This window comes from Macaca thibetana, chromosome 9 (assembly GCF_024542745.1).
Source record: "Macaca thibetana thibetana isolate TM-01 chromosome 9, ASM2454274v1, whole genome shotgun sequence".
Lineage (NCBI taxonomy): Eukaryota > Metazoa > Chordata > Mammalia > Primates > Cercopithecidae > Macaca > Macaca thibetana.
Window position 1 is genome coordinate 79,723,795 of NC_065586.1, and position 15,192 is coordinate 79,738,986.

Consider the following 15,192-nt stretch of genomic DNA (forward strand, 5'->3'; position numbering starts at 1 on the left):
TGATACTAATCTTTAAAGTTAAATATATTTTATTTAATGGAAAACAAAAAGCCCTCAGAGATTTGTTTTAAGTTGTGTTTAATTTCTGGCTGGGTGCGGTGGTTCATGCCTATAATCCCAGCACTTCGGGAGGCCAAGGTGGGTGGATCACTTGAGCTCAGTAGTTTGAGACCAGCCTGGGCAACATGGTGAAACCCTGTCTCTTCTAAAAATGCAAAAATTATCCAAGCATGGTGCGTGCCTGTAATCTCAGCTACTTGGTAGGCTGAGGAACGAGAATCATTTGAGCCTGCAAGGCGGAGATTGCAGTGAGCCGAGATCACGCCACTACCTTCCAGCCCGGACGACAGAATGAGACTCTGTCTCAAGAAAAATAAAGTAAAATAAACAAATAAACATATAAATTGTGATTAAATTAAGTTGTTATATTTATATTGGCAAAGTTTTTAGCTCACCTTGATTTATTAAGCTTTCTGTAATAGCGTGCTGCTACTTTGAATATTTTATTTGTAAAATATATGTATCCTTCTGTAGGATCCTGACTATGTTACTTATTTGAAAATTCCAGAAAAAATATCAAAGAATGTTTGGGAAATGAAAGCTGGAACTAAGAAGGATTGTTATACAGCAACTCATCAGTCTTTTAAAAACATGGTTATCTGAAGTAGCACTTACACTGATACATGGGCTTGACTCCATCTATAGAAATAGCTGACATGGTTAATGAGAAGGTTTCCAAAATCTGTCCTGCTATGCTTTTCACATGTCCTCAGTTTTCATTAAAAAATTAAAGAAGAAATGTATTGTATTTATTCTTCAAAAGACTCCAAGAAGCAGAAAAATTGGGAACTCGATTTTGGCCACCGTTGTCTTCTGCGAAGAGAATCCTTGCAGGTAGTTTTCATCATTTTTCTATTAAATTGGTGTTTATCTCTTGCTTAATACTTTCCTCATTTTTTTTCCTTTGATAATCCCTCTTCATGGTGACTAGGCAAATAGAGTCCTCAAATTGTTTAAATGCAGCTTCCCTTTTAATGTGATACTACATACATATTACAATACTACTTTCTAACTTTTGGTAAATCATTTTGAATCAAAGTCTATTTTATAGTCTTCTTTTGATATTTTACATTGTCTGAAATGGCTACATATATTTTACCTCATGATATTAAAATATCTGTGCTAAGGAAGAGATTTTAATTAAGCCAGTTGAACTAAAAAATAAAATTAAATTGATTCCATTATTTGAATAATAAAATTAAATAGAGAACTAAAGTATTTGGTTTCCCTAGTGCATCACATAAAAAAATAAGACAATTTGTTTCATTTCATTTTTTTTTCTTTTTGAATGCAGAGTTAATACATTTGCAAAACTATGATAAATTTTAAAAAGGCATACAGAAAACATGTAATGGCAAGAAAACAATGCCTAAGGTAATTCAAAAATAACTAGAAATATCTCTCCTAATAAAGAGAGGCTCAGGTGAAAACACTGGTCTTTATAGGAGCTATATTGCCCTGAAGAAAAGAAGCCACTATGTTCTTTCACTGCTGAAGACAGAATGAGATTTGGTTTCAAGAAATATTTAGATATGAGGAAGAGCCTTTCTAATTGGCAAAGTCCTTAAATGCTTCTGTGGGTTTCTTTCAATGGTTGTGATTTTTTTTTTCCAAAAATTTTTTAAAAATCTATTTAAATGCTGTGGTCTAGTGGTAATAGTGTGTGAATACAGAGAAATAACTAATGACTTCAAGATTTTTTCTGAACCTAAATAGAGAACACTATATTTGGTTGATGAGAGTATGGAACCAAAGAAGTAATTTACTGATCATTTATAAACCACACAACAGCCTCATTTCAGTAAAAACTTTAAGAAAGTAATTCTGTATACTGCTTTTAGGGTTCATAGTAAAGCAATTTTATCACAGTTTCAAAATGATATAGAAAATAAATCTATTGCAGGAGTAACACAATTTTAAATATTGATTTGTTTGTAAAAAGATAGCTTTAATCATTATTCATGGTCCAAAAAATTTCTCTTGACATATATACAGCTATACATAGAGAGATACAGTATAATATGCATACTATATTATCATGAATGAAGTAGAAGTTAATATTTTAAAATTTTCATCTTGATTTTAAATGTTTTCTATACTTTACTTTTAAAAATAAATATGATTATTTGAAGTATTTCATTGGTTAAATATTAAACTTATGGGGACTATATAAAGGAGAGATCTGTCTATTCCTAATACAATTTAAAATAAAAGCAAATATTTGGTAGTTTAATGTTTATCTAGACCAGGTGCAGTGATTTACACCTGTAATCCTAATACTTTGGGAGGGCAAATTGAAAGGAACACTTGAGGCCAGGAGTTCTAGACCAACCTGGGCAACATAAAGGAACCCCCGTCTCTACAAATAATTTAAAATAATTCGTTCAGCATGATGGCATGCACCTGTAGTTCCAGCTATTTATTAATCTGCTCACACATGGCTATAAAGAACTGTCCAAGCCTGGGTAGTTTATAAAGGAAAGAAGTTTAATTGACTCACAGTTCCAGAGGGCTGGGGAGGCCTCAGGAAACTTACAATCATGGTGGAAGTGGAAGCAAACACATCCTTCTTCACATGGCAGCAGCAAGGAGAAGTGCCAAGCAAAAAGGAGGAAAGTCCTTTACAGAACCATCAGATTTTGTGAGAACTCACTCGTTGTCACAAGAACACCATGAGGGTACCCTCATGTTCAAGTTACCTACCACCAGCTCCCTCCAACAACACGTGGGGACTATGAGAACTACAATTCAAGATGAAATCTGGATAGGGACAAAGCCAAACCATATCAAGCCTCTTGGGAGGCTGAGGCAGAAAGATTGCGTGAGCCTAGGAGTTCAAGGCTGCAGTGAGCTATAATCGTGCCACTGCACATCAATCTGGGTGACAGCACAAGATCCTGTCTTTAAAATATATATATACATATATATGAATGATAACTGAAATATTTGTCACATATATCGTAATTATTAAGATATATAATTCATAAACTCATTTACTATGTTAGTTTTTAAAACATATCCAATAAGAGTGAGTTTTATACATTAGAATACATTGATCATATCTAGTATATTTTAGTGGAATCAAGTGTTAAAGGATATTTAAAAAATACTAATTATTAGTAATTTTAAGTGATCAACTTTATAACTTTTTTATAGAGTACTTGAAATTCTGGGTTTCAAAATGAGAGGTTTTTCCAAGATTAAAGCCACAGCTATTTTTATGATTTATTAAAACAATGAATTTGACTTGATTCATGTTGTAAATTTCCCAGAAATAATGTTAGTACTAGAGCTGTTTCCCAAAGCTAATTACCTTTACCTATTATACAGTGTAATTATACAACTATTTTAAAAAGACTTTGGAAACAAGTAAAGAAAGAAAAGGAGGGAGGAAGGGAAAGCAAAAAGAAGCAAAGAAGAGAAGGAAGATAGTAGGAAAGGACAGAGAGAGAAAAAAAATTTAAAATATTTTCAAATGAAATTCTACATCATTTTAGTTATTTAGTTATCATAATATGTGATATCAAATAAAATGTGGTACTTTGATAACATGGGTGATAAAAGAATCAAAATGTTTCTTGTAGGCTAACTGAATCCTATCAGGGCCACACTTTCATGATGGTGTGGTAATCTATAGAATAATAGCAATCTTAGAATAAAAAGTTTATTGATATAGTCACTATGTAACATGTATGTTCATATTTATATACATAAGTCGTATCTGTAAAAATCATTTAGGAAGTTCTAAGATTTTCTGGATAGCAAACTATTTTAATCATATGTTCATATTTATATACATACAATCTTATCTGTAAAAATCATCCAGGAAGTTCTAAGATGTTCTGGATAGGAAACTATTTTAGGCATCTGAGAGATAATATTCCATAATACCAGCATGTTTTCTTTTTCATTTTATCAATTACAGACATAATTCCATATGCATTACAAATATGTTGGCTTTATTAAAAAGAAGATTTTAAGTATAATTAACTTATTTTATGTTTTCGAGAGCCAATCTGTGATTGTCATAAGTAATTTTAGTCACTGTACTACAGACTGAATGGGTCCTCATGCTAGCAAAAACTCTAAAAATTTGTTCTTGAAACAGTGGGTGCTATAATTATGTTTTTTCATCATTAACCTCCTGTTCTGGAGGTGACTTGGATTATGTGCTGCATAACCTCTTAGAAAGTGTTCTAAGGCAAGATTTACTAGGGCATCAAATTCTATAGTATCTTTGCCAAGTAATTTTGCTCAATTGTGTTGCCGCCTTATTTTCCTGGTAAAGGACTATTGCCTTTAAGATAGTATTGAAAAAATGTTAAGTTGATATGATGTTAAAAACCTCTGTTTTAGTGTGAACCAAGTTTCTTCGAGAAATAACTTTGCCATTTTCCAGCTAAGGAAATTTCAGAAAATAATTCTTAAAGCCTAGATTTTATTATTTTAAAAATACAGGTAGTAGGGCTGGGCATGGTGGCTCACACCTGTAATCCCAGCCCTTTGGGAGGCCAAGGCGGGCGGATCACGAGGTCAGGAGTTCAAGACCAGGCTGGCCAACATAGTGAAACCCGTCTCTACTAAAAATAGAAGAAATTATCAGGGCATGGTGGCGGTCTCCGGTAGTCCCAGCTACCTGGGAGGCTGAGGCAGAAGAATCACTTGAACCCAAGAGGTGGAGGTTGCAGTGAGCAGAGATCGCACAATTGCACTCCAGGATGGGCGATAGTACAAGACTCTGTCTCAAAAAAAAAAAAAAAAAAATGTAGGTACTATTGATACCAACTTCTGAACTTATCATAAGTATGAAAATGCATGTAATACATACAGTCTGATACATAGTGAAACACTCAAACTGATAGCTAACAACTCTTGTTATTATCATTATTATTAAAATGCAAGCAAAGTTGCTGACATTGCATGACACTATGCCCCAAGTCCTACGATGTGTTCTGTTAAACCCCCGCTCTTTCTCAGGCAAGTCATACACAAGGTTAGCCATTGTGTATGATTATAATAAGTCTGATTATGTCCAAATAGGCAAAAGTTTTTCTTAAAAAAATGCCCTTGTTTCTATACATCTTCAGTGGGTGAACTGACCATCCACCACTAGGTGAAATCCGTGGTTTATATAAAAATATTATCCCAGAACTGACAGTTCCCTAACATGCTTTCAAGGTGTATTCAATGTTTTCTATTTCCCAAACCTTGAAATATATGAATACTTTAGATATCAGTTGAACTGTCTGGGCACCCTTGATATGTGGTTATCCATTCACCTATTTATGCATTCAGTCAAATACTCCTTGAATATATATATGGTTCAGGTAATATTCAAGGTACTCAGCTAGAGTCCCTACCCTAATGAAGCTTGTATTCTTATGTGGGAGACAAATAGTAAACAAGTAAATACATAAAATATATGCTATAATTTCAGACAGTGTTGCTGAAGAAAGATAATTTAGTGGGAGTATTAGAGAACACCTGGAGAAGAGGAGGGTAAATGTATTAACCAACAATTTGTGAGATGAGTATATTGTATTGCTACCTTATTTTCCTGGTAAGGGACTATTGCCTTGGCAAAGCCAAGGAGGCAGGAATAAGGAAAATGTGTGAAAGAGAAATGAGCAAGGTGAAATCAGATGAGCAGGCAAAAATTAAATGTTTTTAGGATCAGATTGCCCATACTAACAGCTTTGTATTTATTTTGTGTGTGTGTGTGATGCAAAATCATTGGAGGGGTTTAAGCAGGAGTCATGAGATAATTGTAATAGAATTGAAGCAGAAAGTCAATTAAGATACTACTGCAGAAAATACAGAGGATATGAGTAGACATTAGGGCATATATTCATTGAGGTACTGGCAGGATGTGATGATTATTTGGCTATGGGTCTTAAGAGAAAGGATCAATGATTAACCCTAGGCTTTCAAATAGAACACCTTAGTAAAAGGTAGAGCCATTATCTATAGTAGAAGAGTTATAAATTTGGGAGATGAAATCATTCTGGTTTTGAATATGTTTATTTGAAAATAGCATATCTGCAGACAATTATATGTCCAAGTTTGGACTTAAAAGGTTCAGAGTTTAGCCAGATATTAAAATTTGGTATTCATGAACAAATAGAGGATATTTGAAGCTATTGGACTGGGAGAGGTTCCAGGGGCCAAGAGTAGAAGTAGAAAATATAGAAGTTCTTGTAACAGAGCCTTGGAAAACTCCAGCATTTAGTAGCCAGAAAGAGTGAGAACAAGCAAAGAGTCTGAGACAGAGCACCAGATGGGAAGGAGAAAAGGCAGAAGAGTGGAAAAATGTTAAACAAAGAATGTATTCAAGGAGACAGTGATCAGTGGTGATGTGTAGTATATGAAAGGACTGAACTTACAGAAAATAAGGAATTATACAAATACTGAAGATTCACATACTTATCTCATAGCCCAACTGTAATTCATGAACCAACATGAGCAACAGATTATTTTCAAGGACAGTCATGAAGAAAATGGCAATATAAAAAACAACGTTCTCCAAACTGTTTTTACACCAAAGTGTCAAGTCCAGGCAAATCAACACCCTGTGGGGATAATGTTCTTGCTTTTTCTGCATCAGAATAATGCCAAATAGAAGTGTTTCTTTCTCTGAAGAAGTTAATATCGTAATTTAGTGTTTAGGTTTGAAGTCAAACTTTACCACATACTAGTTCTCTGCTCAAGATATTTATTTGACTTCTAGTTCTTAAGATATTCACGAGGCCTAAGCACTGTAAATGTTATAATGCTCACCTCAGTGTCACCCTATGTAGTTCCAAATTAAACCAATCTAAAACCTAATATAAGTGAGGACAGCCAGCAAAGTTTTAACTCTTCCTTTATCATCCCTTTGATTCTTTTAATATCTTACCAAATTTTAATTCAAATTTTAATTGTTTTCTTTAAAAGTGAAATACTTTGGTGTTCCAACTTATCTTGCCTATACCTGGAATATTTCAGCATTCTTTAACTTATTGTAAGCCACAAGTTCATTAGCTCTAACATGGATAACAGAGTACACATACATCATCTTTACTATGGTTGCGGCACATGGTAAGCATCTAGCAATTGTTAGTGATCGTTAACTTACCCATTATTACTATCATCTTCATTATTAATGTAATTTAAAGGATCGAGCATTAATTTAATGATGTATAGAAATACCTAGCATTGTAATCAACACAGTGTAGATGGTAAATAATTTTTGTTTTTTTAACTTTCATGCCTATTCCTGCACTTTACCACAGTCCTCTCAAATTAGCCAAGCATGGTAGCACACACCTGTATTCCTAGCTACTTGGGAGGCTAGAGTGGGATAGGAACACTTGAAACTGGAAGTTTTGAGGTTACAGGAAACTATGGTGATGCCACTGCAGTTCAACCTGGGCAGCAAAGAACGACCCTGTCTCTGAATTTAAAAAAGGAGATATTGGTTGTCTTGAGTGGCAGATGTAATTCACATAATTAAAGGAAAGTGGTAGAGAAGATGCCCAAACCAACCATTAATTTTTCCCTCATATAAATCATTTTAAAATAACCTGTAGTAGAGATACTTCATTGATTCAGATTGAGTTATCATGAAGAAATAATGATCTGTCTACATTTCAATCCTGAAAGAATGAAATTATGGAAATACGATTTTCACTTCTGAAAGACCATGAATTTTAAAAATCCATTTAATGTTATGATTACACTTTGTTTTAACTTGGTGACAGCAAATTAATAATTAATAATTTTATTTTAGGGATTACCTGCAAGTCGTGTGAGGTATAGAGTAGATGATGTCCAGTTTCCTTACCCTGCCAGTATTTTTGATGTGGAAGAAGATTCTGGAAGAGTGATAACACGAGTCAATCTTAATGAAGAACCTACAACAATTTTTAAGGTCGGTGTCTCTTTTCATTTTGTAGTCTATTTGATGTTTAATTTTTGATAGAGAATTTGGCTTAACAGACGACAGCACATTTTTTTATTTCAATTTTTCTCCTTTCTAATTTTTTTAAATTACAATTTTTTTTTTTTTCTTAGAAACTTACAAAATAGTAAAAAGAAAACCTCTTGGTATCTCACATCTTGGAGACAGCCAGAATTGGCAATTTTGATCTCTATCCTCATGATGACATTTCATACAAATACAAATATGTAAATATATGTTTTCAAATCACATAGTCTTATACATACTGCTTTTTAAATTCAATATTATATTGTCTATGCCAATAAATGGCATTAATGCTGTTATTTTAGTTGTTTCATAGTATTTTACTATATGAGTATAACATTGTATTTTTCTTTTTAATATAATATTGAGTTGCTTTGCAATTAGACTGTTTCCATTTTTTGTTACAATAAATGCTATCCTGTAGCTATGTGTATGAATATCATTTTTCCCTTACTCATTTTTTTCTTAAGATAAGTACTCTTGATATATTATAATTCTAGAAAACTTGAAAAAAAATACTCCTTTCTATGCATTCTTTATCTTTCCTGAGAGTATCCATTTTCCTAATACCACTCAACAGTTGGATGTTGTTATGTTAATCTTTGCATATATCTAAGAAAATATCTATATCTATTTGATTTTTGTCAAATTTTACTTTTCTTCAAAAACTAATGAAACAGAACATATTTACACTTTTGTTTTTTACATATTTAAAAATATATTTGACAAAATAATGCCTGTCTCTACCTGGCAAGGTATTAAAAACATATTTTGCATTACCATAAGTAGACAATTTTATTAAGTGTTTGAACATTTCCATTTATAATAGTTACTTAGAATAATTTTTGTTACTGTGAATAAAGCGTTTGACTCTATAGTAGGGAAATAGCTTTATCAGTTAACCACGTAAGTATCAGTGAGCACTGTGTCGCTCATGATTTTAACACTGTTTGGAACAGCTGATCAGTTTGTAAATTAGCATTAACCCAAAGGTCACTTATGGCTCTCAGGATGAGATCCTGAGATCCAGGATGGTTCTGTGATCTAGGTTGAATTAGTTTACATTATTAACCTGCAGATTCCAAAAGAATTTATATTTCAGAGGACCACATAGTTTTGAAAGTATTTAACATATCTTAAAGTAAACATAGAATTGCTTTGATGTAATATAGGTTATTAAAGAAAATCAATTATAAACCCTATTGCAGTGATAAATAATATCAGACATCACACCTCAATGCTTAAGCTTTTTCTTAATTTTCATCATTTGAACAATTTCTGCTATGCCAAATGAACTTGGCCTAATAATTTGTTTTTAAGAGATAGTATACCAAAGAATGTTAAACTACAAAGGTTTCCAATTTTATCTTCTAAAGTATTTCTGCCCTATAATCTCGAAAACAACTAATTCACTAGGAAAATTAATTTCTTTTTTGAGCAAGCTAATTAGCTTTTTATGTGACGGAATTTAACACTTTTTAAATAAGTGTATTTGTGCTATAAAATCATGTGTATTTACTGTAGGCCCCAGTGGAATTATGGAAATGAGTTTTTAATTGGAGAGATATCGTATAATATACTTGTTTTAGTGGTAGTTGTTTTTTAATCATAGAGTTAGTTACTTCTTTGAGGATTCGAGGATTCTCATCTGGCAAGTGAAAATAATAACATTTATCTGGCTGGATTATTGTAAAGATTAAGTGAGAACGTAGTATATTCTAGCATAGCGTCTGCCACCTGGTAGGCAGTGAAGAAATTGCTCCCCCATCTGAAACCAGGGAATCCAATAATTAAAAACCTACATATAAAAATTATGCTGTTATGTTGTTCTTATTTATAATCTTTAAAATGAATTTTTATTGCTTTTTAAGTTGGTGGTGGTTGCTTTTGATGATGGGGAGCCTGTGATGTCCAGCAGTGCCACAGTGAAGATTCTTGTCTTACATCCTGGTGAGATCCCACGCTTCACACAGGAGGAATATAGGTATTGATTTCTGTCTGATTTTGAAATACATAAAATGTTTAGGGCATTTTTGAAAGGAGTCTCTCAAAATTGATGTAATACGAATTTATGAGTAGACTTCCAATTTTGGTTTTGGCATTTCTAAATTAACATATATTTTAAATTTTTAAAAATAGTTAATATGACAATTTAGTATAAAATATGTTTTAGTAATGGTTTAATGTATAATGGATACTTTAAAAAATTGATACAAACTTATTAAAATACAACATTATATTTTGGGGATTCAATTCTGATTAATGATCTGAATGGTTAGAAATAGACCTTTAGTTTCTCATTATTGCCAGGTAGAAAATTTCATTCAATTTCCAATTTTGGCATGTAATCTGCAATGATATTTTCCATCTAATCAGTGTGTATGTGTGCATGTGTGTGCGTTTGTGTGTGTACATAGTGTGTGTATATATATAGTGTGTACATATATAAAAATGTAGTGTATTTATATATATACTGTGATACTATGTGTATACATAAATTTATATATAAATATACTGTATATATATACACTATATATACACACATATAATACATATACATTTATATATATAAAATATGCATTTACGCCAATATTATATATTATAGTTTATGGTTTGTATATATACTGTATTAGTCACCTGATGCAGCCATAACAAAATACCACAAACTGGGTGGCTTAAACAACAGAAAATTATTTTCTATTTTTTTTTTTTTTTTTTTTGAGATGGAGTCTCGCTCTGTTGCCCCAGAGTGGAGTTCAGTGACATAATCTCAGCTCACTGCAAGCTCCACCTCCCGGGTTCACGCCATTCTCCTCCCTCAGCTTCCCAAGTAGCTGGGACTACCGGGCGCCCACCACCCCGCCTGACAAATTTTTTGTATTTTTAGCAGAGGTGGGGTTTCACCGCATTAGCCAGGATGATCTTGATCTCCTGACCTCCTGATCTGCCCGCCTCGGCCTGCCGAAGTGCTGGGATTACAGGCATGAGCCACCACGCCTGGCCACAAAAGAAAGTTAATTTCTTATTGTTCTCATAGCTGACAATCCAAGTTTAAGACCAGGGTGTCCACACGGTCAGGTTCAGGGTCTCTTCTGGTCTTACAGGCAGCTGCCTTTTTGCCATATCCTTACCTGGAGAGAGAGAGAAAGCAAGCTCTCTGGTATCTCTGGAAACAAATAACTGTATGAAAAATATAATACACTGTGAGAACACAGTGGTGAAAATAAGATCACAGTATTGAGGAAGCAGCCTAAGGGACACTTAACTATGTTTGAACATGATTAACATAGTTTTAAGTTGTATCTTGAAGGAAATGTAGAGTTTAATCAATCCAAAAAGATATAGACAGAAGTTCCACACTGAATAATCAGCATATGCAGAAATATAAATAAGGGGTGTGGGAGTCTACATTTAATTCCAGAATATTTTGGTAGTTTAGTCTATCCAAAGAAAAATTGAAAGTTGGATGATGATAATAATTGAGGATAATTAAAAATGAATATCTCAGATAATGGAGAACTTGATCATGTTCTAGGATGATTTTAGTGTTTTACAATTTCTTAGATTGAACTAATAATTTTAAGCTACAGGAGGAGCTAAGGTACTGAGGATTAAGGTAGGTGAGGGACACATCTGCAAACACTTAACACACTGAACCAAGCAGTTTTATCCTTTCATACAAATCTGCCTTTAGAAGAATCTACACAAAAGTAAATTGTGTAATATAATTACCAGAAAATCCTCTATAGCATGTATGTAAATCATTGAGATGTAAACCATATGTAAAACAAATAAGAATTCTTGTTTAATTGTTTTAAAAGATTATTCTCACCCATATGTACATTATTATCTATTAGTTTCCTTTTTTCTGAAATAGTAACCTGTGCTTCCAATCCTTTGGATTGGATTCCAATTCCTTGCTATGGGATACAATAGTCCCCTCCTTATCCACAGTATCATTTTTCACAGTTTGTTGCCCAAAGTCAACCGTGGTCAGAAAATATTAAGTGGAAAATTCCAGAAATAAGCAATTCATAAGTTTTAAATTGTATGCCATTCTGAGTAGCGTGATGAAATCTTATGCTGTCCTGTGCCACCCTGCCCTGGAGCAGAATCATTCTTTTGTCCATTGTATCCAGGCTGCCCATCAGTCACTTAGTAAGTCTGGTTTATCAGATTGAAAACAAACAAACAAAAAAAGAAACACATAGTAAATACAGGCTTTGTTGTCATCTGAAGTTCCAGGCCTCTAGTGGGGGTCTTGGAGTATATCCCCCATAAATAAAGGGGGACTCCTGTGCACAGTTTTCTGTTTTTGAAGAACTTCTCTGAATGTGTTAATTTTGAAGTTCTCAAGAACAGGACGGATATAAACTCACTATGTTTCTCACTAAATTATCTAGATCAGGTATTCTCAAAAAAATATACTTACTCTTCTAAGTGAATCCAAAAAAACGCTCACAGTTTTAACTTAAAATTCCCATCTGTGTTCTTCAAAGTCCCTTGCGGCAAGTCTAATTACCTTTGGAAACTCCAAGAGAAGAAGAAAGTGATAAAATGCTTAAACTTCCTCTTTAAATAAACTTAAGTGGTGTACTGTTTCTGTAGGTTTTCATTTAGAACTCATTTCCTTGTTAATAGAAATATGCCTCTAGACTTTTCTTTTAGCTAAAATATCCAGGCCAAGGTCATAAATTGAAGCAGGGCATTGTTCATTTAACTCTCTTTATTAAGTATCTTTGCTTAATGCCGTGTTTTAAAAATGCAAATGTGTTGTTCAACGTGTAATTTACCATTTTGTACCATCTCTGCATAAAACTATTAACTTCAAATAGATTCTCTTAATAAAGTTGTTGTTAACTTAGAGAACAAAAATTAGCCAATTGTGTGGTACTAAAATTAGCAACAGTCACATAGATATATGTGGGAGAATTTTGATCTTTCAGAACTTTTCTAACAATTACAAAATTGCCCTTGATTATCCCAGTTCATTTGGTATTCTGAATTATAAAGATAATTTGGTAATCTTGTTGCATCCTACTGTGTATTAATAATATGCACAATTGTACACACATAACTCCCAGAGATTCTAAGAATCAGTATCTTGGTCATAATGCATTTAGTAGTACTTGAATACTTAAAAGGATTAAATTTTTATCAAATAACCAGAAAATTTAAAAAATAAATGTTATACCAAATGTGAACAAGGACACTACTTTTTGGATAAATGCAAGTAATTGAATATAATTATGTTTATATAGGTCTAAATTTGAACCAAAATTTTAACTGAACTGTAAAAAACTTAAGTCTAATGATTATCATCTTCAATTATCTCTTTATTCTTTTTGAAGATCATTGAGGAAATACATAGATAGCAGTATCTGGATGCCTCCTAAATCCTTTTTCTCATGGGTATATAGCTGGATTACATTTCCTCTCCTTACTAACTACTGGTGAATTCTGAATTCTGCCATTTGACTGTTTTCTGGCCAAAAAAAATATGGAACTAAGTGGTCTGCATCATTTCCTTAGAAGGCTTAGTCCCATTAGCTACTGCTGTTTCAACTAATATAAGTTGTTCAACATTTTATTAGTTTCCAACAACTAATCGCATAATTAATTAATCATATTTAAAAGTCATTCTCATTCATATTGCAGTATTTCCCAGCTTGACATTTTAAAAACAATATTCATGGTAGAATATTTTTATTTCTGTATAATATTTTCTTTTAATATGTTTAGTTGCTAGTTTGGCAATATGCCTGTGCCATTTCAGGTTGCTTTGGAGGCCAACACACTTTCTTTTCTCAATGAAAAAAAAGTGAAGCACATAATGGTTTCTGCCAACCTCATATGCCTCATTCCCTCTCTAATGTTTTTAAATTCATTTTACTGCCTCAACTGGATACACATAATTCCCAGAGATGCTAAATTACATTATTAATTTTTGATCATTAGGATGGTCCTTTGTGTTGGAATTACTCCTGGTGAAAAACCTTCTACTTCTTGTGATCAAATTTGGGGGAAACAAAAATGATAGCTCAGGATTTATGTTCTTTGTAGGGTGTAAGAGAAGATAATGTGTTACAGATGGAAAGCAGTAATCTGGCACTGTAAGCTGAGGTACACATGGTTATTACATCTCAGGAATGTCTTCATTCCAATACTTGTATTTGAATTCCATAGGAAAAATTAGCATTTAACAAATGATTAGGTAAAAAGAGAGATATTAAAGATAAAATATTTATTTATCGTAGAATATTTAACTGAATCATTGACCCATACCTCCCCCTCCCGTCACTGACTCCATTGACTTATATCTATTAGATAGTCATTAAATCATTAAATTTCAGGGCAATCAGATTGAGTTAGGGCTAGTTTAGGCCACTGTAATAGGATACCACCAAATTTCAATGATTTAGAGTTCAGGGACCTGGGACAACTCAGGGGTGACCATCTTCAACATTCTGTTTCAAAATAACTCATTATTACCATTTTAGTCAGGGGAACGGGGAAAAGAGATAGAAGTCCACATCTAGAGATTTCCTTAATCAATTGAGGTGAGAATTGATTTCACCTCATTTCAGTTCAGTTCACATTTCGTTGTGAGAATCCAGGTACAGGTCTACATTTAGCTCTAACAAGGGGAGAGGAATGCTGTTCCTTGCTAGGCAACTGTGTCCTAGTTCTACCTCAATTGTTGAGGAAAAAGGGGAAATGGTATAGGCGAAGACCTTGCACATTAAATATGTGATTGTAAACAATTTACAGATTTATAGATTTTAATTGCCACAGTGATTTTAAAATGACTTAGAATGCACAATGTGGTACATGAGCTGATGATATAATAGAATAGAAGTATTTTTACATTTAAATATGTATTAATGAAGTAAATTGTTCTTAAAATAACAAGAAAATGAATATTTATTTTTTTTTAATTCAAAGCAAATCTCAGATTAACATTTCTGGTTGGTTTTAAAAATCTGTATTTTTAGTAATTTCAGTTTAATGAGTATTAACGTTACATATTCCAAGCCAAACCTTTCTGAATTTCAAGCTAAAGATTGGATATTTGATACAACCAATTACCTTCTCCAGTTTTCTGAGAAGTTTCAGTGTCTTGGTCACAAAAGTAAAATAAAAAGAAAATAAAAATGAAAGCATAATGG

General features: G+C 32.9%; 1 protein-coding gene across 3 annotated transcripts in view; it reads left to right on the top strand.

Annotated features, from left to right (window-relative positions):
- Window positions 1–15,192, top strand: part of PCDH15 (protocadherin related 15) — a 1,784,920-nt gene that overhangs the window by 1,639,616 nt on the left and 130,112 nt on the right. For all 3 annotated transcript variants that reach the window (XM_050805159.1, XM_050805156.1, XM_050805157.1), the window contains 2 exons: window positions 7,829–7,969; window positions 9,895–10,007. In XM_050805159.1, the coding sequence (XP_050661116.1) occupies window positions 7,829–7,969; window positions 9,895–10,007 (254 nt within the window). The remainder of the gene's footprint in view (window positions 1–7,828; window positions 7,970–9,894; window positions 10,008–15,192) is intronic.